Source organism: Mustela nivalis (assembly GCF_964662115.1).
Source record: "Mustela nivalis genome assembly, chromosome: 14".
NCBI classification, from domain to species: Eukaryota; Metazoa; Chordata; class Mammalia; order Carnivora; family Mustelidae; genus Mustela; species Mustela nivalis.
In genome coordinates, this window is record NC_139033.1 from 14,230,630 (window position 1) to 14,254,668 (window position 24,039).

Genomic DNA, 24,039 nt, shown 5'->3' on the forward strand with positions numbered 1-24,039 from the left:
CAGGGAGGGGTGGGAGGCAGAGGTCATGGAGTTCAGTAGCATCTTGTGAGGCCTACTTGCATACTCCAGTGACGGGGAACTCACCCCCGCAGCTTGGGTGGCCAGTCGGGATGGATGGACTCAGGCTGAGCCCAACTTCCCGTGACGGGTCCCTGTTATGTGTTCACTGTGCTGCCTCCATCGCTCCTTCAAGGTCAGCTGGGCACAAGAACCAGCCCCACGCTCCCAAACTGCCTCTTCTCACCAAAACACGTGGTCAGCAAGGTTCACCCTCTGTAGGCCCCAGAACACGGCCTGCTGGCCCCGTCTCCTGGTCCAACACACTTGGTCCATGGCTCCCCCAGCAAGACCATGCTCTGCTGAGTCCTGTGTGAGCCACGTCTAGGGGAGGGCAGGCCCACGAAGGGATGCTCCACAGACCCGAGTTCAAATCCCCTCCGTGGTCTCCTGGCCTCATCACCCACCAGTGCTCAGGGTCAGGCGACAAGAAGGCCGACCTCCTCCATCAGCTACCGCTACACCTCTCTTAGACCAGCACAGCCCGCCCGGAGCCCAGCGCTGGCAGACGGCTTCCCGCCGTCCACTCCAGGAATGCCCAGCTTCTCCGCCCGGCAGGAACAGCCCACGCACACTGCCCACCAGGCGCACGGCAGGCACTCAGGAGAGGCTTACTGAGTGCACAGCAAGGACAAGGCCTGGCCCCGGGTGCGGCCCCCACCTTACAAAGGACTCCTCTGCTCCCCACAAGCCTGACCGTGGGTCCTAGCCTTACCTTCACTTTACAGAGGACACTGAGCCCGAGTGGGGAGGCTGTGTTCCCGTGGGTGCCATCGGCCCCCTAGCTCAGAGCCCTGCTCTCCGCCATCCTGCTAGGCTGCCTTTCAGATGAAAGACACTAACTGACCCAATCAATCCATCCGTCGACCAGTCAATCACTCAGCCAGTCGAGGAGTGGCGGCACTCCGTATACAGCACACATCCGGGGCACGCGAGATCCCAGCCACTGGGAATCTGGCGGCCACGAGAGCCACCAAAGTCATAGCTCTCAGCTACAGGGTGTTCACAACGCGCCAGGCCCTGTTCCAGGCCCTTCCATCCACCCACTCAGGTGAGTGTCCTGACAGCCCTCCAAGGGGGCCCCTAGTACTGCCCCCACTGCAGAGCTGGGAAAACGGCACACAGAGAGGGCAAGCCACTTGCTAGTAAGCAGCAAGACCTGGATTAGACTCCGGGTCTCTTGGGCCAGAGTCCCCACAACGGCTGCTCCTGCACACAGCCTCTGAGAGAACGCCTCCCACGCCCCCGAGAAAAAAAGGGGGTGAGTGGCTTGGAGACAAAATTCCACCACTGCTGCTCCCAGCACCACCAGTGGGAGCAGACAGGGCGGCCACCGCTCGCACAGCACTCCCCCGGGGCAAGCACACGGCTCCCCAAAAGTGGTAACTCATTCAGTCCTCACCAGGGGTCTCGGGGTAAGGGCCACTATTCCCCCACTTCACAGATGGGGAACTGAGGCTTGGGGGGGGGGCGGATAAAGCTGCCACCCACGGAGCACACAGGTGCCCCATGATCAAGCTGGGACTTGACTCCCTTCTCACCCCTGAGCCTGCGCTGCACCATGCACTGGGGGTCTCTGGCCCTCCTACCCGTGCTCTCAAGTCCCGGGGTCCCAGGGGGCACAGTAGGACGGTACCATGAGGGAGTCTGGGAGGGCAGGCCAACCACCTGGGCTATGGCCAGGTTTGCGTCCATGCTGGCTGGGAGGGGCTGGGGGAGGAGGAGGGAAAAGGGGGGAGGAAGAGGAGGAGAGGGAGCAGGAAGACCTCCTCCCGTGCCTGTGCCTGGGCCCGCTGGGACCACCCTCCCCCCAAGTTAATTCCTAGCTGGTGTCCACAGACGCTGCCTCCCTCCCAGCCCGCGGCCCCTCCCAGCTGCTGCTCTGCGGGATTTCAACAGGATTTTAAAGACGGGTGCTCTGTACCCCAGGCCTCCCTGCGTCTTCCTCCCGGTGGAAACCAGAATCCTAGAAAATCTAGGGAAAAAGGAGAGCACCAGGGAGCATCTGAAGAGCACGCAGGGAAGGCAAAGGTGGTCCGGCCTCACCAGACGCGACTGGGAACAGGAGACAGCCAACAGGAGACAACCCAAAACTGAGGGTCGGCCTCAGCGCTGCCCACAGGAGCTGGACCCGATGTCTCCTGGCCTCGAACAGCCCACAGCTGCTTAGACACTTGATTCAGTAAGATCCCGCCCTGGGCGGCCGGGGACAGTGCACTTAAAATCTGTGTGGCGCTTGAGCACAGTTCAAGCGAGGCGAGTCTGCCCCCGCCTGCCGGCCACGCTGCATGCCTCAGCGGTGTGCGCACCCCCCTGGGCTTCGGGGGGACAGCAATTCAGCGCTGCCTCCCAGGACAGGCTGCACGTGCTCTATACCCCGCAGCAGGCAGCCTGATCTGCGGGAGGGGGCAGCGATGCAGCCTGGTGACCAAAGCATGGGTCCCTGGGTCATACAGGTGTGGGTTCAAACCCCAAGTCCGCTGTTGATGAGCCTGACTGAGCCTCGGTTTCCCCAGATCTGTAACGGTGACAGTGCATGGTAGGGGCATGGAGTCAGGGACGGAGGAACAGAACGGGGCAGGGAAAGAAAGGAGGAGGAAGGGAAGAGGCTGTCCCCAAAGGCCCTCCCTTCACAGTATCAGCCACGAAGGAAGCGGTTCTCTCCGCAGAGACCATTTACAATCTCAGCGAGGGCTCCTGGCTCCTCTGGAGGCCAGAGGGCAGCAGGAGGCGCCAGGAGGCCAGGGCCAGGCCTGCTGCTCCCTGACCAGTCCTCCCTTCCCTGAGGCAGCCCTAAGACCGTGAGGTCAAATGGTGGTGGGGGGGGGGTTTGGAGGGAAGACACTCACTTGGGGTTCATCTGCCCCTGGACCTTTGTTCCAGTGCACTGACAGCCACAGGCCTCGCTGAGGCGGGGCCCGACCCACCATGCTCCTTCCCGCACATACCCAGGAGAGCAAGGGAGCCGAGGTGGGGCACTGGGAGGGTGAGCCTGGTACACGGGGCCGTCCCAGTGCCCCCGAGGGGATTATGGCACAGACGGACTGCAGCCAGGCCACAGGGACTGCGAAGCACCTGCTCCTGGCCCAAAGTGCCCAGGGCACAGCCCCCACACGAGGCCGGGGCCGGCGGAACAGCATGTGTGTGTGTGTGTGTGTGTGTCCGGGGCTGGGGGCGGGACGCTCACCATCTTCAGCTTGTGCTGCTGCAGGATCTCATCCAGGTTCTGCCTCTTCTTGTAGTTGAAGTAGAAGTTCTTACACTGAGACACGGTCTTGGAGCCCACCATCCGAGCGATGGCCGACCAGTTCCGGCCGTGTTCCAGAAGACCTGTGGAGGGAGAGGAGCCGGTGACAGGAGGCAAGGGCCTGTGCCCACGGCCTGGAGCCCCCGGTTGAAAATGCTCTGAATCCAGGCACAAGGCTCCCGGCTCCAGAAGCAGACGGGGGTGGGGTGGGGTGCCGGGGGGTGGGGGACACAGGGGCCTAGCCACCACCCCTCCCCAACCAGGCTACAGGGCAAAAGGCCCTGGCTCCAGGAACCGGCAGGGGCAGGGGGTGCTTGCCCCAGGTGCACCCCCACCAAGGCCACGGTCGAGGATTCCAGGGGTGAGGGGCTGAGGTCTGGGGCTTGGACCCCGCCCAGGCCCCCACCTCTCTCGCCTCCCCTGGCTGTCATGACCTAGCACTGACACTCCCTCACAGCTGCAGAGGAGGCCTCGGGCCTCGGGGCCTCGGGAGACAGGGCTGTTTTCCGGCCGCACCGGGCCAGGGCCAGAGAAAAGGAAGGAACGTGTGAGCGGGGAGGGAGGGTGGGGTCGGGGTGGGCGTGAGCTGGAGCTCGGAGCCTCTTCATGCAGGTTAACTGGGTACCTCTGGGGCCTGAGGCTGTCACGGGCTTGGGGCCCATAGGGCTGATTCAAGGGACGGGAGTAGACTTGCCCCCCCAAACACAGCCGCCTCCCCCATCGCTAAGAGCGACTCACAGCCTCGCCGACCCCTGCTATGGGGAGAATTCCCCAGGAACTGGCAGACTCCATGTCAAACCCACCTAGGTTGGAGAAAGTTCTCTCCAGACCCACAAACTCGGGCCAGAGCTACACCCCCACCCCCACTCCACACCCCATTCTAGCTCCAATGCCGTGAACCCCAGGCTCCACGAAAACGCAGTCCCCCGCACGCAGAAGCTGCACCTGGGAAGCCCGGCCCCAGGCCTCAGTCCATCTGCCCACGGAGCTCCTGGCACACATGGGCACGCCACACACGTCTCTCTGTACCCCATGTGGCCAGGTCAGCCGGAGCGGGCAGGGCCGGCCACTTCCCAGGGGCTGCCGGAGAGACAGAAGGCAGGCTCCCGACCCCTGAGGGCTGTGGGGCAGGACGGGGCCCCCACAAGGGCAGCGGGCACGAAACCTGAGTCACGCTGCTGGGAACACAGCAGCCTCTGAGCCCCAGAGCTAGACTATCACGGCAAACGAAAGATTTCCCATAACGAAGTTTGAGGCCATTTTCCTTGAATCAAATCAAGCTGCAAGCCGGAGGGCTCGGATTGCGATTTTGCAGGGGTGCGGGAGCCCGAGGGCCTGACAGTCTGCGTGCTGGCATCCTCCGTCATTCATTTGCTCGTCCACCCACCCTCACACGTGCCACCGGCGCGCTGCATACGAGGCTCTCGTGAAAACAGAACTACAACAGGCGCAACACGGGCAAGCCGCCACAGCCGGCGGCCGAGGGACCTGGAGTTTGCAGAACCCCTGAGACGAGGTTCTGTCTCGTCCTGGCTGCCCAGGACTGCTCTCCCATCACCAGCGCAGGGGTGGGGGGGTGGGGGGTTGGGGGGGGGCGGGCTCAAGGGGCCACAGCCATTTGCGAGCTCGTGGGGACAGACCAAGGGCAGAGTGGAAGAGGGGACCCAGGTTTTCCGCTCTCCTGCCTCCGGCCCCGTGTGCCAGCCCGACAGGCCACCTGCTCCCCCGCGGAGGCTACGGGCCACGTGGCGCCACAGCGGGCTCCTCAGGGTTCCTCAAGGACAGGCGCGCAGGGGCGGGCTGGGGCTTGGGATCAAGTGTCACCCAGCCCCCTGACCTTTCCCTCCGCCTGCGCCAGCAGCAGCTGCCACTTCCACAGAACCTGGCGGAGGACGACGGGACGCGAGTTTATTTATATTTCCCCAGCCGGGGCCAAGGGAGCCCAGGCAAACACGTCGGGCCGGAACCCTGGGCGGGAGAGGGCGGGTCTCCCATCTGGGCCTGATGGTGCGGTGGGGGGGGGGGGTGGATAGGAAGAGCAAGGAGGACCCGGAGGGTGGCTGGACCCCAGAGAGGCTGACATTTCCAAACTCAACACATAAATAAGGAGGTGGTTTGGAGGCTGGCGGGGGCCTCAGGGTCCTAATGAACTCCACTTGTGGCAGCAGCAACCGCGGGAGTTGACGAGGGTGACAGGGTCACCCAGCCCTTCCCAAAACCGAGTGGTGACTCCAGGAGGAGCCCTGGACAGGGGAGTCCAGAAGCCCTGCCTGGGAAGTGCTGTGTGGTATCAGCCGCCCACTCTGTTCTCTGAGCCTCGGTTTCCTGACAGCTACATGAGAGGCTGGGGTGAGTGTCCTCATGTCGCTGGCCAGGGCCCCCTTCTGGTTCCTGTTCCCTAGGCTGAGGGTGCTGGGCACAGGGACAAGCACTTCAGACCTCACCGAGCCTTGCAGACCACCTAAACTCGACCCAGCTGAAAGCCCCCCAGCCCCCATCCAGCTAGAGGGAGCGCCTCTGAGCGTGCACCAGCCAAGACCGCCCCCCCCCCCCCCCCCGCCAACCTGCCCCAAGCTGACAGAGGTCCTGCCCTCCCTCCCCTGACAGCCCCAGCCTGACAGCCAGAAAGGCGCGGTGGGGGGTGGGGGGGGTGGGGAGAAGGGGTCCCAAGGGAAGGGGTGGGGATGGGGTCCCTTGGGCACAGAACTCCTGCGTCCCCTGCCTGCCGGCCACAGCCAGGTCCCTGTCACCAGTACCCAACGCCACCCCAAGCCCCTCCTGGGGCCTCACTCACATCCTCTCATCTGCGTCTCCCCCTCGGCCAAGTTTTCCGGAAACATACGGCTTGGAGGATGCTCCAGGGAGTGGAGCTGGGAGCCGCGGGCTGGGAGGCGGGAGGCTGGGCGGCCGCGGTGCCGGCTCCGCGAGGCTTGTGGCTGGAGCAGGCTTGTGGCTGGCGTCTGCTCCCGCTCAGCTCTGCCTCACATCCTTCTGTCCAACGGCGGCGGTGGCGGCGGCAGCGGGAGGGAGGGAGGGAGGGAGGGGAGAGGAGGGAAGGGGAGGGGAGGGGAGGGGAAGGGAGGGGAGGGGAGGGCGGGCGGGAGGCTGGCTCAAGAAGGGCGGGGAAGCGGCTCCGCACCGCCCGCTGCCCAGGCGCTGCCAGTCCTAACACCGTCCCCCCCCCCCCCCCCGCAGACCAGGGTGTGAGAGGTGCCCTTCGCTGATGGGGGCGGGCGGCGGGAACTTGTCAGTTGTGTGCTCCTGCCCAGTGCCAGGCGTCACCAGGGTGCACCGAGTCCGAGGCTCCTCCAGGCACGAGAGCACCCTGAACAGAGCTCAGCAAAGGGTGCTGGCCGGGAGCCCCCCACCCCCCCACCCCGGTCCCCGACACCCCCGCTGGGCGGAATCCAAAGAGCCCAGCCTGACGGGGCAGCGGAGCCCTGAGCCGCCTCGCCGAGCGCCTGGGCTGGCTCTTCCTGCTGCCTGACCCAGCGAGACGCGTCGTCAGGGCTGAATGTGACCTCCAGACGGAGGCTCTCGGGAGGAGCGGGCGGGCGGGGGAGCGTGGCAGAAGCCCAGGTTCAGAAGGGGCGGGCCAACTTGGCACTGGCTTCCCCCTCCCTCTCTCCCCATCCGTGGCGGTGGCGGCGTCAGCAGCAGCGGTAAGAACAGATGAGGGTTCAGAAAAACAGAGCTTCTCCACCCCAGCAGACGGGGAGCAAACAGCTTCTTCCGCTGTCTTTCCCCGCTGCCGCTGCCACCTGCGGTCCGCCCCCACCCGGCCCAATGCTGCCAGGCCCTCCCTGGGACGCTCTGGAGGTCTGGGGCCGCAGGAGCGCTCCTTCCAGCCCCCGCGGGGCTACGGATGGGCCAGGCTGGCTTCACATTCCCAGAAGCAGCTCAGGACTTGAGTGCAAATGAGACCTCCAGCCACTGAGGGCTGGGGAAAGGGGCTGGAGTCCCCACACGGTTCGTTCTCTGCTGCCCAAGGGTCTCGGGGGCAGGGGGGACAGCGGCCTCTTTCCTCCCTCTCCCACCCCTGACAACCAGAGCCGCCTGCCCCGATCAACAGCTGTGAGACTTGTCACAGGCAGTTTGAAAGTTAACGGGCTTGAACTTTGGAGCCAGATCCAGGTCATGACCGATTTCTCCAACTCCGGGGTCACCGACCTGCTTGTCCCTTTAGCCCTCAGCCTTTACGTCCTGCCCACGGAAACCCAAGGAACGACAGGCCTCCCTGACCCACCTGTGCGCCCAACCCTCGACCTGGGATCCCAACCGTGTCAGGGACCCAGGACTTTCTGCCTGAGTCCCTTGATCCACACCCTGCAGGGAGGAGGCCCGAGTGAGCTTTTAGAGCACGGGTGACAACCCATGCCTCCTGGGATAAAATCCAGAGGCCTCCGTGTGTCTGTGAGGCCCTGCAAAAGCAGCCCCGCACCCCCACCCAGCCTGCTCCCCACTTCTCCCCTTGCTCACCCACCCGCCGGGACCTTTTAGGTCCAGCCCTTGAGCGTGACCCAGGACACTTAACACCAGCTGCTTCCTCTACCTGCATGGCTTTTTCACAAACCTGCCTCTGTCCTCCCTCAGCTCAAGGGACACCTCCTCAGAGAAGCCTTCCCTGACCAGCTTCTCTAAAGCCATCCCCCAGCCACCCTGCCATCGCGAGGCTTTGTTGCCCGCGGAGCATTCTGAAATTAGCTCTTTGCTCCACGGCTCACGGACTGTCACGTCTCTGCACCCGTAACTGCCTGGCATGCAGAAGGCACTTGGCGAGTGAACAAAGTTCTGGATTCCCCAAGTGTTTGGGTCTGGGGGGCTCCCCTGGGTGTCCCATGGCCCCCGTGCCACCTCTCTGAGGCCCCCAGGAAGGAGCTCCTGAGAGGAGGGGGCTGAATAGGGCAGGGCGCCCTAGACCCTCACCAGACGAGGATGGAGGCAGGGCCCGCCAAAGTTCCACGCCTGGGCCCAGAGGGCAGATTCTCCCGAGGTCCCCTGCGGTCTGGATTCCCCGACCCCACTTCTAATTTCTAAGGAAAGAGTTTCGTTCTGAAGAGTCAGGAGGCAGGAACTAGGAAGTGAAATTGACCGAGACAGGAAGTCGAGCCAGGAGGTCTGAGTCACATACTCGAGCTGAAGGAGACAGAGGAGCAGTGCGTGGCTGCAGGGGGGCAGCAGGAGGGGCATCACAGCACCGTGGCCCAGGGGGGGTCTTGGTCTGGCCGCTGACTGCTCTGGCCACCCTCAGAGGAAGCTTTCCAGGCACCGTGCAGGGGCTGGTGACGAATTGTTCTTATGGGAGCAGTGACTCAGCCCCCAGAGAGGCCTCTGTCCCTGGCCTGTCCCTGGCCTGTCCCTGGCCCAGCTCCCTCTCGAGCTACAGGCAGCTCTCTCCCCACCGAGGGTCTGCAAACCCAACCAACAGCTCACCATCCGTGAGCTCAGATAACAGGGCAGGGGGGGTGGTGCCTGGTAGCACCTGGCAGGGGATTGGGGAGGAGAGGGGCAGACCGCCATCCATCCGTGTCCCGGGGGTGCCACGGCTGCTCTCTCTGGAAAACCAGCACCCCCTTCCAGGAAACACAGTGACTCCCCCACCCCCGCCCACCCCTTCCAACCCTGAGGCTTTCTGTTCTCTCCACGAAGAGCACAGGCTCCCTCCAAGAGGGACACATCCCCACCCCTCCTGCCAGCTGCCATTTTCCAAAAGAAACTCCAGTTTGCGAAACAAAACTTTCTGCCCAAAACACTGTCGAAGGAGAGGGGAAAAAAAATCCAGCGGGCTTAGTCCTGAGTCACGGCACTTCCTTCTTCCAGAAACCCCAAGCCCTGGGTGGGTTGGACGCGGACTCAGCCATTCAGCTGGCAACCCGGCTGGGCCCCGACTCTGTGTCAGAGCTTCCAAAACTCCGGCCAGTCCCGAAATCCCGTCAGGATCCTGGCTAGACAACGTCGTGCCTGAACTTTGACTTACCTGCCTCTTCCTTTCCATTTATGCTTTTAAAAACAAGCCCCAGTTTCAGCAATTAGAGCCACACATCATCGATGGGACGTCCAACGGCCACCTCTCCCCCAGCACACGATCCAGTAGACATTTTCAATGAAAAGAAGTCACCTATGTGTGACCTCATGTCGCCTTGCCCACCCCCCCGGGAAAATGCCACGTGACCCGCTCAGCATCAGGTTTTCCTACAGAGCACAGAGCGGGCTCCTGGGCCGAGCGGCTCTGCACTGTCTGCGGTGCAAGCGCCGGCTCATCGCTCCGGACCTCGGCGCTCTCCTCTGCAAAGCACACTGTGCTTGTGCGCGTGTGCCCATGCGTGCAGGCACACGTGTGCGTCCACCCTTGTGGAACACTCGCCTGATGCACTAGTTCACGCAAAGTGCTTCAACCGGCGAGCCCTGCCCCGCGACGACACTCAGCACCCTTGGCCAGGTGCCGCTCTCCGAGGGTCGGCAGCCGACGCGCCCGCTTTTCTCCTGGGAGTGAAGAGGCCTGGTGGGTGCCTCACCGGAGCTTCAAGGGGGCTGACAAGGGACCACAGCGGGGTCGGGAGCCTGCCCTTGAGGCTGGTAGCCTCCTTCGTCCCGAGGTCATGCAGAAACTTGACTTTCTCCTCCAGCACATGCCGAAGCATCCAGGATGGGGAGGCAAAGTGCCGGAGATGCGACCCCTGCCCTGCAGCCCACGGGTGGCAGCGGCTCCCCATCCGCGTCCGCCCCGTCCTTCCAACGACCCTGAATGCTGCCGATTGTCCCTCCGGACGACCCTTGGTGCCGCCCCCATCCCCACGTCAGCCTCCCTCAGGCACCCGCTCTGAGGGCGGGCCCTGTCCCCTTCTGGGCCCTCGCTGACCCCGGCACCAGAGGTGGCCCCACACACGTGAGCCCTGCCGGCGCAGGAAGCACCGCGCCGACAGCCCGTCCCCAGCCTCTGCCAGTGTGTGCGCCACGGGCTGGCAGTGCGCTCTGGCCGCTCTCATCCACGCCGCCCGCCGTAGGGGCAGCAGGAGGCTTGGGCGACGGATGAGTGTGTGGGGAGGGCCCGCTCTTCCGAGCTCCGGGGCTGGGGCTCACGCCTCCCCTCCCTGAACTTCAGACTCTTCATCCGTAAAAACTAATTAAAGCAGCCAGTGTGCACAACAAGCACTTCAGAGGTGCAAAGCAATTAGTGGTTTCTCCTTCACTCCCCGTGAAAGTGGTGGGGGGTGTGCGCGGGGGGCGAGGGCTGCAGGCGCAGGGTTACTGCGAGAGAGAGAGAGAGAGAGAGAGAGAGCGAGTGCAAGCGCGTGTGTCTGCACTGGGGTCAGCCTCAGAGCCACCCAGCCCGGGAGGCTTGCCCAGGCTGCCTCCATCCATGGCCACTCCCCGAGCCTCTCTCCCTACACCAGGCGGGCCACTTGGGGCCAGGGAGGGGCTGGCAGCATGGAGCCAGACCAGCACCTCTTCCTGGTCTGGAACAGTGTGACCAGGGGCTACCCCGCCCCCTCCACCGCGGGCACCCTGCCCACCGGAGAAGAGATGCTGGGGACCCAGACGAGCTGCCAGCAGAGCCCCAGGCCTCCCGCGCAGCTGGGTCAAGACTCCGAGCCAGGCCAGGCTGACCTTTCCCAGGGGAACTAGAGCCTCACATCCCAGCCCAGCGCCTCGCCTGCCCCTCCTGCCCAGCATGGCGCAGAGCCTGAGGGCGGGCAGCCAGCTCCCTGGAGCTGCCCGGTTCCTGGGGAGGCTGCTTCCTGCACATGCTCAGTCCCTACTTGGTGCGAGCCCCAGGGCAGGCAGCCCTGGCTCCGTGCGCCCAAGAAGAGAAGGTGCCCACCTGCCCGCCCAGAACGCTGCAGCTGTTGTGCCCCCTCCTCCCCACTCCCCACGCTCTGGGCCTCCATCCCACAGCTGTAAGGCCAGGATCCCAAGCGCCTCTCCACCCCTCCCCTTCTCTTCCCCCTCACCGCGTGTTTCGACATCTTCTGACTTTGTCACACTGCCCCTGCCATGAGACCTTCGCACATGCTGTTTCTGCTGCTGGGATGTCCTTCCCTCCCTCATTATGTGATCTTTTAAAAAGACTTTTCTCTATTTATTTCGAGAGAGTGAGTGATGGCGCAGGAGTGCACACAGGAGCAGGGGGAGGGGCCCCGGGAGAGGGAGAGAGAGAATCTCAAGCAAACGCTGTGCTGAGTGCGAAGCCCCACGTGGGACTCGAGCCCACGACCCCGAGATCGGGACCTGAGTCAAAATCAAGAGTCGGACGCTTAACTGACGGAGCCACCCATGGGCCCCTCATTATCTGATTAATAGTAGCCCGACCCACGGACTAACTCATTCAAACCTCACAGCGGCCCCAGTCCCACTCTGTAACCAGAGTATCTGGGTTCAAACCCCAGCACCACCAATTAAGAGCTGTGTGACCTGGGACAGCTCACCTAACCTCTCTGAGCCTTGGTTTCCAAATCTGAATAGAAGGAACGAAGACCAGCACCTGCCTTGTATCCAGGAACACTGAGAAGTACCCAGCAGTGTCCCTCACTATCGTTTGGGCTCTGGGTGCCAGCCCAGGGGAACCCTCTCGGTCCTTGTGGAACCTCCGCCAAGGAGGTCACTCACCTCCAGCCTGCTTCTCCAGCTGTGCACAAGGAGCCAAGGCCCGAGAGGAGCACACCCTTGCTCAGGGTCGCACCCCCGCAAGGGCCAGAGCAGGGCCTGAACTCAGCACGAAAGGCTCCGGACACTCTGTATTGAACTGTGGGCCTACCGCTTCTGAGCGACTGTATACTAAGAACTGTACCTTTACGGTCTGTGCCCCCCTTACGATGCCCCTGGGAGATGGCGTCCCAGCCACATGCTGGAGTCGGGGCGGAAGGAGGCCAGGAGAGGGACGGGCCAGGCCAAGGTCACCCGGCTGGGGAATGGATGACAGTCACAAATGGTGACGGGGACCTCAATATGCCTGATACACCGCTGGGTTTTGCTTTGTTTTTCACGGAGTCCCAGTGTTGGCTACACTGGGCTGAACTGGGCTGCCTCCAAATTTCAGGTCCCTGCCACCTCTACACATGACCTGACTGGGGAAAAGACTCTTCGGAGATAAATTCACATTGAAGTGAGGTCCTCTTGGGTTAGTAAGGGTGTTTGTAAAGAAAAGGGAAACAGCCTCACGAAGACAGAGGCAGAGATGGCAGCCGTGGGCCTACAAGCCAAGGAAAGCCAGGGACGGAGGCAGACGTCGGAGGCTGGACAGGCAAGACAGGTTCCCTCCCTACAGTCAGAGGGAGCACAGCCCTGCCCACACTCTGACTGTGGACCTCTGGCCTCCAGAGCCGGGAGAGAACGCCCTGCTGGTCTAGGGCCCCCCGTCTGTATGTTGTTAGGACAGCCCCAGGAAACCCACACAGCGGGAGATAGTCTAATTCCCGCCAGACCCAAGAGGAAACGGAGGCACAGAGAGGTTGACGGATGTGCCTGAGATCCCAGAGCTGCAAGGCCTGGTTTTCCAGGGAGGGGAGGAGGGGGTCCTCTGTGGCTCAACCTCTGAGGCCAGGCTGCTGGAGGTCTTCTGGGATGCCCGGGGCAGGCTCAACAACCCCAAGACCCTGGGGACAGCCGGCTACTTGCTTCCCCGGACTCCCCAAAGGAGGGACCAAGTCGGCTCCTCTCTGGGTACCCCTGCCCCACTCAGGTGAAGCTCCAGGTCAATGGGAAGGCTAAGCAGCAAGCTAAGGGCATGCCATCTGCCTGCAGCTGAGCTGCTTCCTGAGTGCCTTCCTGGGCTCCTGAGGGCTGGATTTGGGGGGCGGGGGGGCTCCACAGCATTCCTAGCATCTCCCCCCTCCCCACAGGCTCATGCTGGAGCCCAGCGGCCCCGGGCTGCCAGCACCTGCCTCCCGCCCCGCCCCCGCCCGCCGCCTGGAACACACAGCCATTAGCAGCCACCCTGAGCAGTAATTGTCCAGATTGCTGTAATTCACGGCAGACGAGCACGCCAGCGCTCATCGCATTATTACAAATGTCACTGAGCAGGGCCTTGGCGTGCACAGTCCCCGGGGGGTTCTCGCGCGGCCGTCTCTGTGGGCAGGACACAGGATGAGCTCACCGCGGCTGTGAGGACCCAACCTTGAGACAGCGGGGCACACTCCCGTCTCGGCCGGTGAGTCATCCCCGCCGACCTCCCATTCCCCAGATCTGCCCTTCCCAGAGGGAGAGAGAGGATGGCCGCCAACTTGGCCAACTCCCGGTTCCCAGGCAGCAGGGAGGGGGCCAGGGATGGAGCCGCCGTGACAACAGAAGACACTCTCGGGGTGGGGGAGCACGGCAGAGAGGGGCTGTGGGAGCACGGGCTGGCGGTCCTGGGCCTTGCACACAGAGCCCCTCACTGCCCCGCTGAGAGGGGAAGTGGGGGGTCCCGGGTGACATCGCTGCCAACGACGGGTACGCAGGGGACTCGCGGGTGCTTAACAAAATGTGCGATCCTGCACAGGTGTTCCCAGTGGCTCTGTTCACAAGAGCCCGAAGACAGGAACAGCCCCCATAACCGTCGACCGACAGACCCATGGACGCATCGGCAGGACCCCGCGCGGGGCACTACAGCCCGGCCACGAAAAGGAACGAAGCCCACACGCCAACACCACTGACGAACTTCGCAAGCGCAAGGCTGGGGGAGAAGCCAGACGCGGGGGGCGTGTCCCGCGGGATCCATTCGGGTGAACGGCAAATCCACAGACACAGAAAGGAGGTTAGTGGACGCCAGAGGCTGGCGGGCCTCGGGGGCTGGGCGTGACCACTTGTGGGCATCGAGTTTCTGTCTGGGGTGGTAAAACGTTCTGGAACTAGACAGAGGTGATGGTTGCACAATACTGTGAAGGCGCTTAATGCCACTAACTTGTACACTTTGAAAGAGCAAACGGTAAATTTTGCGTTAGGCGTGTTTCGCCGAAATTCCATAAAAGAGAAAAAAAGACTCATGCGATCTCAGGGAAGACTCCGCTGCACCCAGGGGTGCAATCCAACCTGGAACCACAGCATGGACAGAGAACAGAGAGAAACCAACAGAGGAAAAAGCACCGTGCGCCCCCCCCCGGGGGGCTAACAGCACCCCTCTGCCCCGCAGTGAGAGATGACGCCCAGGGTGCCATGCGTGCTGCTCGGCCTGCACCTTCCAGGGCCTCGCCCAGGAGGGGAAGCAGAGGGCTCCTCTCCCGAGTGCTGAGAGGGTCGCTGCTCGCCAAGGGCGGGGAGCTCGGAAGAGGGGTCTGGGCCTCAGAGGGGCAGGGGGCCCAGACAGGAGCTGGGAGGGAAGGCCCTGCTCAGGTCTGGGGCTGCTCCTGGTCAGTTTCTGAAACCCCAGGGCAGAGCACTCGGGCTACTCAGCACCCCCTTCCCAGGCTGGAGTGTAGGGGCCTGGAGGCTGTCCCGTCCTCACACTCGCCTGCCCCTGGATGCCCGGGGCCTTCACAAGAAAGGCCATCTGTGCCCTCTGTGAGTCATGACCCAGAGCCCTGGGCACAGGAAGCTGCACGTCTGCGGGAGGGCCCTGGTGGGGCCAGGGGGACGAGAGCTGGAGGCCTGGACTTGCTCCGGGCCCCAGGCCGTCCTTGGCCTCACTCCTCACTTGGTCCTCTGTGAAACGGGATGGAAACGAGCCACTCTGGGAGCTGGGACCAGAGTAAATGAGAGCAGGCGGGTAAATGGAACTCAGGCACCCCCGGCCTCAGCCTTCCTGTCAGTGCTGGGCACGGCGAGCAAGGAGTCAGCCCCGAGACAAGGGGAACCCATGCGGATGCAGCCCCTGACGGTACAGGACCCGGGCTCAGGCCCCTCGATGCCTGTTACCTCTGGTTCCTCACGGATGCCCCTCCCACTTCACAGAACGGGAGACTGAGGCACAGAGATAGGTCATTGAGCCACGAAGGGAAGGACCCTGCTGTTCTGGCTCCAATGAACACGCAGCTGGGCTTCTAAGGGAGGACATGGGGTCAGCACTACCGTGCACGGACTCCAACCACAGAGATGACACAGCTGAAGGGGACACGCAGCTTGACCCTGTGACCCCGCTGTGGTGGCTGCTGGCCAGCTCTGGGCCTCCCCTCCAAGACGCCCAGGTGCGCTGCCACCAGCATCTACGGGGCCACGACATGCTGACCCCGGAGGCGACAGAAGCGGTCCACTGACCCGTGCGCACAGCCTGAGCTGCAACTTTTCGGAGCTGTGCCTCAGTGTCACCCTGGGGACACACTGTGTGCCTGACGACGCAGTCACTGCAGGGTGAAACCAAGACTCCGAGGAAAAGCAACCAATCTGAGATCAGCCCGAAAGCAGAGCCTGGCCCTCCAGATGGCTCCAGAGCCCGTGCGTGGGTCAGGCCCAACGTGCCTCACCCTCCCCAGCACGAGAACTGCGGGGTCTGGATGCTAGTCAGGGCGGATCAGAGCCCCCGGAGCCCCTCACCTTTCTTGGCCGTCTCCATTTCCTCTTCTGTCCAGCGAGAACTCTCGTTCATCTCCATCGAAGCTGAAACGGAAGACAGGATGCATTGGCAACAGCCCGAGGGGCGGCCCAGCCTCCACACGGCCCGCTGGGATGGCGGTGGTGTCATCAGCCCATTTTATAGGCGGGGACACTAAGGTGGTCTAGGGTCTGAACCGTGAGGACTGTCTCTGCATGCACTTGGTTGGGAAGGGAGTGACCTACATGAAAGCTCGGTGACCAGATGAAGGTCGGGGGTACTCGGGACGCGAGCTTTGGGTGGACGAGGCCCTCAGGTGAGCGTGGACTTGTCTATACGGGTGATCCTTTACTGTTAAACCCTCGGTTTTCACCCACCAGCTGCCAGCAGTCCCCACCCCAACTGTGACAATCAACGAGCGTTCCAGACATGGCCGTTGTTGGCCAGAATTGTCCCCTGGGGCTCATCAGGTCCCTCACTGAGAATGCTGCTCTACGGGGCGACTGCTGTACTCTCCCCAAACTCCACCTGATCGGCAGGAAGTTTTAGAAGGGACATGGTTCTCGCGGACCTCACAGAGTTGGCCGGGCCTCCACTGTGGCGCTGTTTTTGGATCTCTCCTCCAAGGTCTCCCAGATAGGAGCCCAGTTCTTGCCCTGTAAATTGCTTAAGACTTCACCAAGAGGGCAGACACGAGGAGCCAGCGGCAAGGACTCAGCGCCTAAAACAGCACCAGGCCCAGAGGATGTGCTGGGGAGAGGCCGGCTGGCCAGTGGGGAAAGCTCCAGCAGGAGGGAGAGGAGAAGGAACAGCTCCAGCCACGAGAGGGGAGATGCTCCCGTTCCCTGCTGCTGTGGCCTGCCAACCTGTGAGACCTCACGAACTTTCCCTTCTTTCCCAAGGCACCCTCGGAGGGAAGCTAGAAATCTGAGCTGAGGGGCCGGGGGGTGTTTGCCCCAGCGTCAGCCTGGGGCCTAACAGGAGCTTCCCAGAAGTTAGCCGCCCCCACCCCCCTCCACTGAATCAGCCTCCGGGCACCAAGGGGCAACCAGCAAACGACTACAGGAGTCACATTAAATTTGGGGCCAGTGGGGCTGGGTCTGAATCCCGGTGAGCTCACGACTATGGAGGCAACATCCTCTATTTAAGCCTCAAAGAGCCCATCTATGAAATGGGTACAAATTACCTCCCACAGGAAGAAGGGACAAGCATCTGATACGGACCCCGGGTGTCGGGTAGAGGGCATCTGTGACAACGAAACCTCACCTCCATCAGCTCCCACCCTGGGGAGGTATCTCCTGGTGGCCGGGGCCTCAGCCTGAGCACAGAGCTGGGAAGGTCAGTGCCCCCCCCCTCCAACAGCCAGAACAGTACAGATGACAGACACACGTTGGCTGCCCCCCTGTGGCTGAACTTGAGAACTGCTACTAGAGCCATCTCTCCCCTCAGCCCCCCTACAACTTGAGGTGGGGGGGGCGCTCAGAGCCCCTGGGGGTGGACGTCTGCTGAGCAGGAGAAACGGAAGCCCACAGAAGTGAAGTATGAACCCGGGAGCCTACTGGAGCTGGGGACGGGCGGGGTGGGGGGGTACAGTCTGCGCCCAGGTCCTTCTAGACAGAGGTAGGGCTACTCGGTGCCAACTGCTACCGGGAAGAAATGCGGGCCAGGTGCGGCCGGATTTTCTCATTAAAAAACAGAACCCAAACTGGCCATCTGGATTTTAATGTGAACCCTCCCAGTTCCGGGATCACCGGGGCTGACAGCCACTAGCCCTTCGCACCCCCAGGCACCGTCGTGGGCTCTTCCCACACCCGGCAAGCGCTATGGAGATGAGGGCGCACAGAGAGGTTTAGGAGCTCTCCCCAGGTCACCCAGCGCGTTCAGAAGCTCAAGCTGGGATTCAGAAGCCACGGTCCTCCCTGGCCCAGAACTCACCCAGCTCCGCGCTCTGCTGCGGGGTGACGGCCTCCTCGCTGTTGGCCTCATTGGCCATCGAGCGGGTGATTCGGCCTTTGCGCCTTCCCTGACTGTTGGCCGTTTTGCGGCCTTTGGAGGCCACCGCCTCCTTCTCATCGTTGTCCTCCCCCGAGGTGTCGTCCGTCTTCTCCCTGAAGGTCAGAGACAGAGACAGGGATGGCTTCGTCCACGCCTGGAGACCGGACGACCATTGCGAGAGACCTGCTTTTCTTTAGCTCAAGGAGCACTGGCTGCCGGGGGTGGGGGGTCTGGACCAGTCAGAGGCTGGGAGGCAGGGGACGCTCAGGGGAAGGGCTGGCGGGCAGCAGCTACCCTCTCACGTATCACGGGGTGCCGGTGGGTACCACCGACGGGCCACCTCACTCCCCAAAACAGAGAGGCTCCGCGGGCCTCTAGGAACGGCCCTCGCTTTGCTGGCCAGATCATCAAGGGCCACCGTGCCTCGCAGCACGCACAAAAGGGAAGTCTCCTGCCGGCGTGTGCCACCGAGCCAGGTGTGTGGGGGTGCGTGTGACCTCCGTACCCAGAGCTGGAGCCTTCTCAGAAGCAGACTCAGGAGGGCGGACCACGGGGCCACTCCGCTTTACCACCCCCGCCTCCCATTCATCTTCCTGAAGGCCCTCCCTGGGCGTCCGGGAGGGGGGCGGGGGTAAAGAAGCCAGATGTTCTCCGAAGCCACATTCCTGAGCCTCTTCCAGGTACCTGGCACGGAGCCGTGCCCGCCCCCCCTCCCCGGCGCAGACCTCCAGCTGGCCGCGCTCGGTGCCCGCCCCTGGCAGGCACGGAAGGCTGCGCCTTGATCTGCAAGAGCTCAGGCTGACAGCGAGAATTCTAGAGGTGAGGGCAGGGCCCGCCTGCATCCCTAGTCCTTCCGCTAGCTCCTCTGATCCCCCGTCCCCCGCCCGGCATCTCGGGAGACTCGGCGGAGGAGGGAGAGAGACGAGGAGGCAAAGAGCTCCAAAGTCACTGCCTAGATGTATTAGCTCAGGAGTCGAGCTCAAATGAGCGATCAGTCTCTGAGGTCTCCAGAGGGTTCCAGGAGGAAAGGGCGGGCGGGAGGAGACGGGAGGGGGCCGGGCGGGCTTCCGGAAGGGGATTCAGACGGAGCCAAAGATGCCTCCCTTCCCGGCAGACGATCGGCAGGTGCCGAACCGCTGTCCCCACAGTCTCTGCGGAGCGCTGCCCGCGGGAGCCTGGGCCTCCAAGGAGCACCTCCTCGCCGCTCCCTGGGGGCGCAAAGCCGGGCGGCCCGGCCCCGTCTTACTTGCTCAGCTCCTCCTTGTCGTTCTCCACGTCGGGCTTCTCCTCCTCCTTCTCGGTCTCCTTGTCCTTGTCCTTCTCCTCCTTCTCCTCCTGGTTGCTCCGGGGCATCTGCTGCTGCTGTTGCTGCTGCTGCTGCTGCTGCTGCTGCTGCCGGCCCAGGGGGAGGGGAGAGGAAAACAGTGAGACCGGGCGGGGGGTTGGGGGGGAGACGGCCGCAGCCTGGGGACCTGCAGCCCACGGGGCCTGGGGAGCCAGGAGTCCCAGGCGAGGTGTAGAAACTGGAAGCCTGGGCTAACTCCTGCCTCCTCCATTCAGGGGCTGTGTGACCTCAGATGAGGATCTTGACCTCTCTGTGCTGATTCTGCACAGCAGGGCTAGTCAGCACGCCGACACCTCAGCCAGGGCCCGGGAGGCGGAATGGAGAGGAGCCTCAGAGCTGGTGTCTGGCGTGGGTGTTCAAGTGGGACTGACGCCATCAACAGCACGGGGAGGGCTGCTGGTCGACCTGAAGCCAGAGCAGGGTGAACACTGGGGAACCTGGGGACACGTTGTTGACAGACGAAGCTCAGGCCACCTCTCAGCCTGTCACCACATCTGTAAAATGGGCCGGCGGGAGGGGTGTCCTGGGCCCAGGCCCGTGTGAAGGCGCTTGCTGCCGCGTCGAGGACCCACTCTCGCAACAGCCGGCTTGCCCTCCTCACATCAAGGGGGCGTGAACCTCTGCTTCAGGGGGAGACGAAAGGGGCTCACAGCAAACCAGCCTCCTCTTGAAGGCATTTCATCTGCCCGGAGGCAAGCCAGGCACAGGCCCGTTGCCCCATTATCCTGGGCTGCTGAGCCTGCCTGGGATCGACCCCCGCATCGGGCTCTCTGCTCAGCGGGGAGTCTGCTTCCCTGCCCCCACCCGCCTGCCTCTCTGCCTACTTATGATCTCTGTCTGTCAAATAAACAAATAAAATCTTTAAAAATGCACAGCCACCCCAAAGACCTCCCTGCAGACACCTACCAACCGGAACATCTTTCCATGCCAACGAGCCAAGTGAAGGGAAAACGAACCCTAGCAAAGCCTTGCGTGTGTGTGGTAGGGGTACGGCCAAACGGATGATCCGACAAGGAGAAAGAAACGAAGCTGAGGGAGAAGGTGCGGGCAGGCAGGGTCTCGCTCTCTCCCTGCAACTTTCCTGTGCCTCAGGAACACACGCCCGTCCTGCCAAGGCCGCCTCGGCCTGCGACACCTCCCTGGACCCTCTCGTGCAGCTAGAACCTAGGAAGCGGGAGCGCAGGCCAGCCGGGGGCATTCTGTGGATCCTGGGGGGGTGGGGGAACCCGTGCTCTCTGAAGCTGTGGCAGAGGTCGCCCCAGGACCTCCTGGCTCGACTCTGCCTCCCCCTCTCCAAGAACCACTTCTATTCTGTCGGAGGAGGCAAGGGCATGACGGCTGGACTTGGAACAGCCTCTCCACCCCCACCACGTTGCTGCCGATCCCTGGTGGCTGGGACTAGCCTGTCCCTCACCCCCTGAAGCCCTCAACTTGAACTAAAGCATAAACTTCCCATTGCCTAGGAGCTTTGGGCCCCTCTCACACCCAAAAGGCAAAGTCGCTTTTGGAGCTTTCTATCCCAGCAGGTGGAAGTGGGGACAGAGAGGTTTCCCGCTTTGTTTCAACGCAGCGTGCCCTCTGCACCCTCGCCTGACCTGGCTCCAGGGCAGGGGAGAGTGCGTGGCTGGCTGGGGAGGGGGACTGACCCCTGCCCCACAGGCCACCCAGCCTGGCTCCCATCTCCGCCTGTCAGATTTGCGGACTTCTACGACACCTGGGAGCCTGACGCCAGGTGCTGGGCACGGCAGGGGCTCTCCGGCCACAGGGAGCTCGGCACCACCTGACACGCCTTCGGCCGCACCTGCACCCAGATCCCGCCTGGGCGGCAGCCTCACCCCAAATCCCTCCTTGCTGTCCCTCCCAATGGCCACAGGGGCCCAATTCTAAGCCAACCTGCGGGAGGCACCTGTCATCATCCCTTGGATCTAGCCTGGGGGGCCTCGAAGGCTCCTGGGACCTCATCCTCCACCAAGCAGCCACCACCCCTGCCAGCACAGCCAGGGTGCAGCTCCCACCCACGGGGCCCAGCTCCGCACCCGTGCCTGCTGACCCGTGCCTCCATGCACGCCCGGCACGTTCTGTTGATGAGCTCCCGGCCCTCTGAGGTCCCGAGGACAGAAATGAAGATGAAAACCCGAGAGGAGTGGTGAGCTGGGGCTCCATCCACGGAGGTGGCCTGTCCTTGGCACCACGCGAAACCCCTTGCAAGCGCTACCCCACTTCGTGCCCTTAGGCAACCTCAGACAGAAAGGGCAGTGACCCGTGTTCCCAACTACAGGGAAGCAACGCTTCACAGTCTCGGAGGAGAGCCAACGGCCGGGTCCCACGGTTTCTAAAGTCCTACTCCTAGCCTCTGACCATAGTCTGGGGGCTCGGGTCAGAGGCGGTGTCTTTGGGTGTTCCTGTAACTTCCCATCTAACCCACCCTGTCCCCCACTCAAGATTCCTCGAACCCCCACCTCCCCGAGCCTGGGCCAGCCCGTAACCATCCCCACCCCCGAATCATCACCCACGTCACAGCATGAATAACAAACACCAGTCTCAGTGCCCTGCCCCGGGCACTGCTCTATGAACTGCAATCACCTCCTTTACCAGCCCCTTCATTCTCCCATTTTACAGAAGAATAAACGGAGGCACAGAGAGGTCAAGGGACAAACCAGGGACACAGCAGGGACAGGATTCCAGCCTACGCCTGAGTTAACCCCAGCCATGCCGAGCCCACACTCCCACCACTCCACCTACCCGGCGGGCCCCTCCCCCCTCAGCGGTGCTCGGAGCCAGAGTCTCCCGACCTGTGCCCACCTCATGCGGAGGTGGGGCACCACAGCCTGCTCACGATTCCCACCCCTTCCCACCAGGTGTGCAAGCCCAGTGCTGGACACCGGTGCCCCTGCCCAGACACTTTCCCAAGCCCTAAGAAGCGCAGGGGTGCGGAGGAGCAGGGAGTGCAGCAACACTGCCGTGGAGCCACGGCACAGGGCCCCGGACAGGCTCAGGGTTTCCTGCAACCTGGCTGCCGTCTCCCTTGGGAGAGGTGTCCCAGCACCCCGAGCTGAGTGGCGCCGTCCCAGGGGACGAAAGGGAGGAGACCCAGGCCTCAAACACATTTTACAGTGGGACAGACTGGTCAGGCACAGTAAGGACCCTCTGCCTGGCCCCCTGCAGCAAGCAGGAGTCGACGGGATGACTCAGAAGTGCTCCATTCACTCCAGGTTTGTGGGGCGAGATGGGGGCCCCACTCATAGCAACCCCCACACCCCAAGCCAAGTACGTCTCCAGAAGCCTTCGATGGTCTAGGGCAGCACACAGGAGGACGGCTACATCAGCGAGGAGGAACGGCCACTGCGGCCCCAGCCCCCAGACCTCAGGCCATCCACGGCCATGGAGCTGCACTTGCCCCCTTTCATGGGGAAACCAGAGCCAAGCTTCCCACGGCCTGATGACCGCACGCACAGGACACCTGGGGAGCCCGGGCCGCGGCCACACCAATCACGAATCCCCAGGTTACTCCGATGGCCAACCAGGCTTGAGATCTAGGGCCGTAGACAAGGAGCCAGCCAGCTTTTCCTGTAAGAGCCACACGGTTAATTCTGTGCGGCCACAGGTCCCCTGGTTTCTGGCACAACTGCTCAACGCACCTCCGTTTGTAACCTGAAAGCAACCAAAATGTAAACAAATAGGCATGGCTCTGTACCAATAAAACTTTATTTACAAATAGTCAGTGGGCCAGATTTGACCCGAGGAGCCATCACATGCCACCTGTGCCCCAGACCAGTGCTGCTCCGTCTAGACCATGCACGAATCAGCCGAGGACAGTGCGGAAGTGCAGACTCCGTGTGTCTGAAGTGGGCCTGAGCCACTGCATTTCTAGGCAGCTTCCTGGGGGCGCTGATGCTGCTAGTTCCTGGACCACACTGAGGGGCGAGGCTGTCAGGGATCCTTGTTCCCCAAAACACATCCAGGACCCTTGCCACTGGCAGCAGGGTGACACCCGTGGACCTAGGGGGTGGGGAGATCCGGAGGCCAAGCTCCCTCTGGAAGCACTCTGGAGCTCGCAGTGCGGGGTCTACCTCTGCTTTCCAGACACGTTTCCGACTCACGATGGGCTTCATGCCCAGGACTCGGTTGGGAAGGTCCCTCCCAAACCACAGCACGGCTTTGCGGAAAACCTGACCGGATCCATGGTCAGCCAGAGCCATCAGTTCCAATCCCCGAGGGACCCCTGCTTCCGGAGCTGAGTGCAGGACAGGCAGGAGGCCACAGAGCCTGCGCTGTGCTGAGCCCCAGATCAGGGCTGCACGGAAAACCGCACGAATAAAAACAACAAATCCAGACGAAGGCTTCTCTTCATTCTACCTGTGAGTTAACCGAATCTTCCCAGCAGCCCTGGGACGACCTCTGCTCCATAGCACACGACACAGGGACACGGAGACGCCGAGGGGCTGGCCCCAGACTGCACAGCATTTCCCAGCAAGATCCTATGGGCAGGTGTTGTGCCTGCGACCCCGGGCTGTGGGGTCACGGGCTCCCCCGTTCAAGCCCAACTGTGCCACCACCTGCACGTTCCCACAAGGCGGACACTACGCCACCAAAAATGCGATCCCCAACCTTCCCCAAATGACAGAGACAAGGAACTCCGCCAGGGCAGAAGGAGGCTCGTGCTGGGGACACTTTGAAAGACAGGGCACACGACAGATGTGGTGGCAGTTCTGCCTGACCCACGGGGACGGGAAAGGAGGCCTCTGAGCAGAGTCCCCAAAGGCTTTCGGTTGACAAGGATGAGAGGGGACACTGCAGGGAGGGGACCTGCCTGGGCAAAGGCACAGTGACATGAACACCAGCACTGTCCCTACCGCGCGACATACTGGACATGGCTGCAGAGCCTGGCCATCTGTAAGCCTCACGCTCTCACACACAGGGGTGTCCTGGTGCCAGTGGACAGCCACCAAAGGC

The 24,039-nt window shown here is 62.8% G+C and overlaps 1 protein-coding gene across 1 annotated transcript in view; it reads right to left on the reverse strand.

Annotated features, from left to right (window-relative positions):
• Positions 1-24,039, reverse strand: part of NCOR2 (nuclear receptor corepressor 2) — a 207,269-nt gene that overhangs the window by 47,757 nt on the left and 135,473 nt on the right. The window contains 4 exon segments of the mRNA XM_082698599.1: positions 3,245-3,387; positions 15,749-15,811; positions 17,682-17,854; positions 18,988-19,133. Of these exon segments, the coding sequence (XP_082554725.1) occupies positions 3,245-3,387; positions 15,749-15,811; positions 17,682-17,854; positions 18,988-19,133 (525 nt within the window).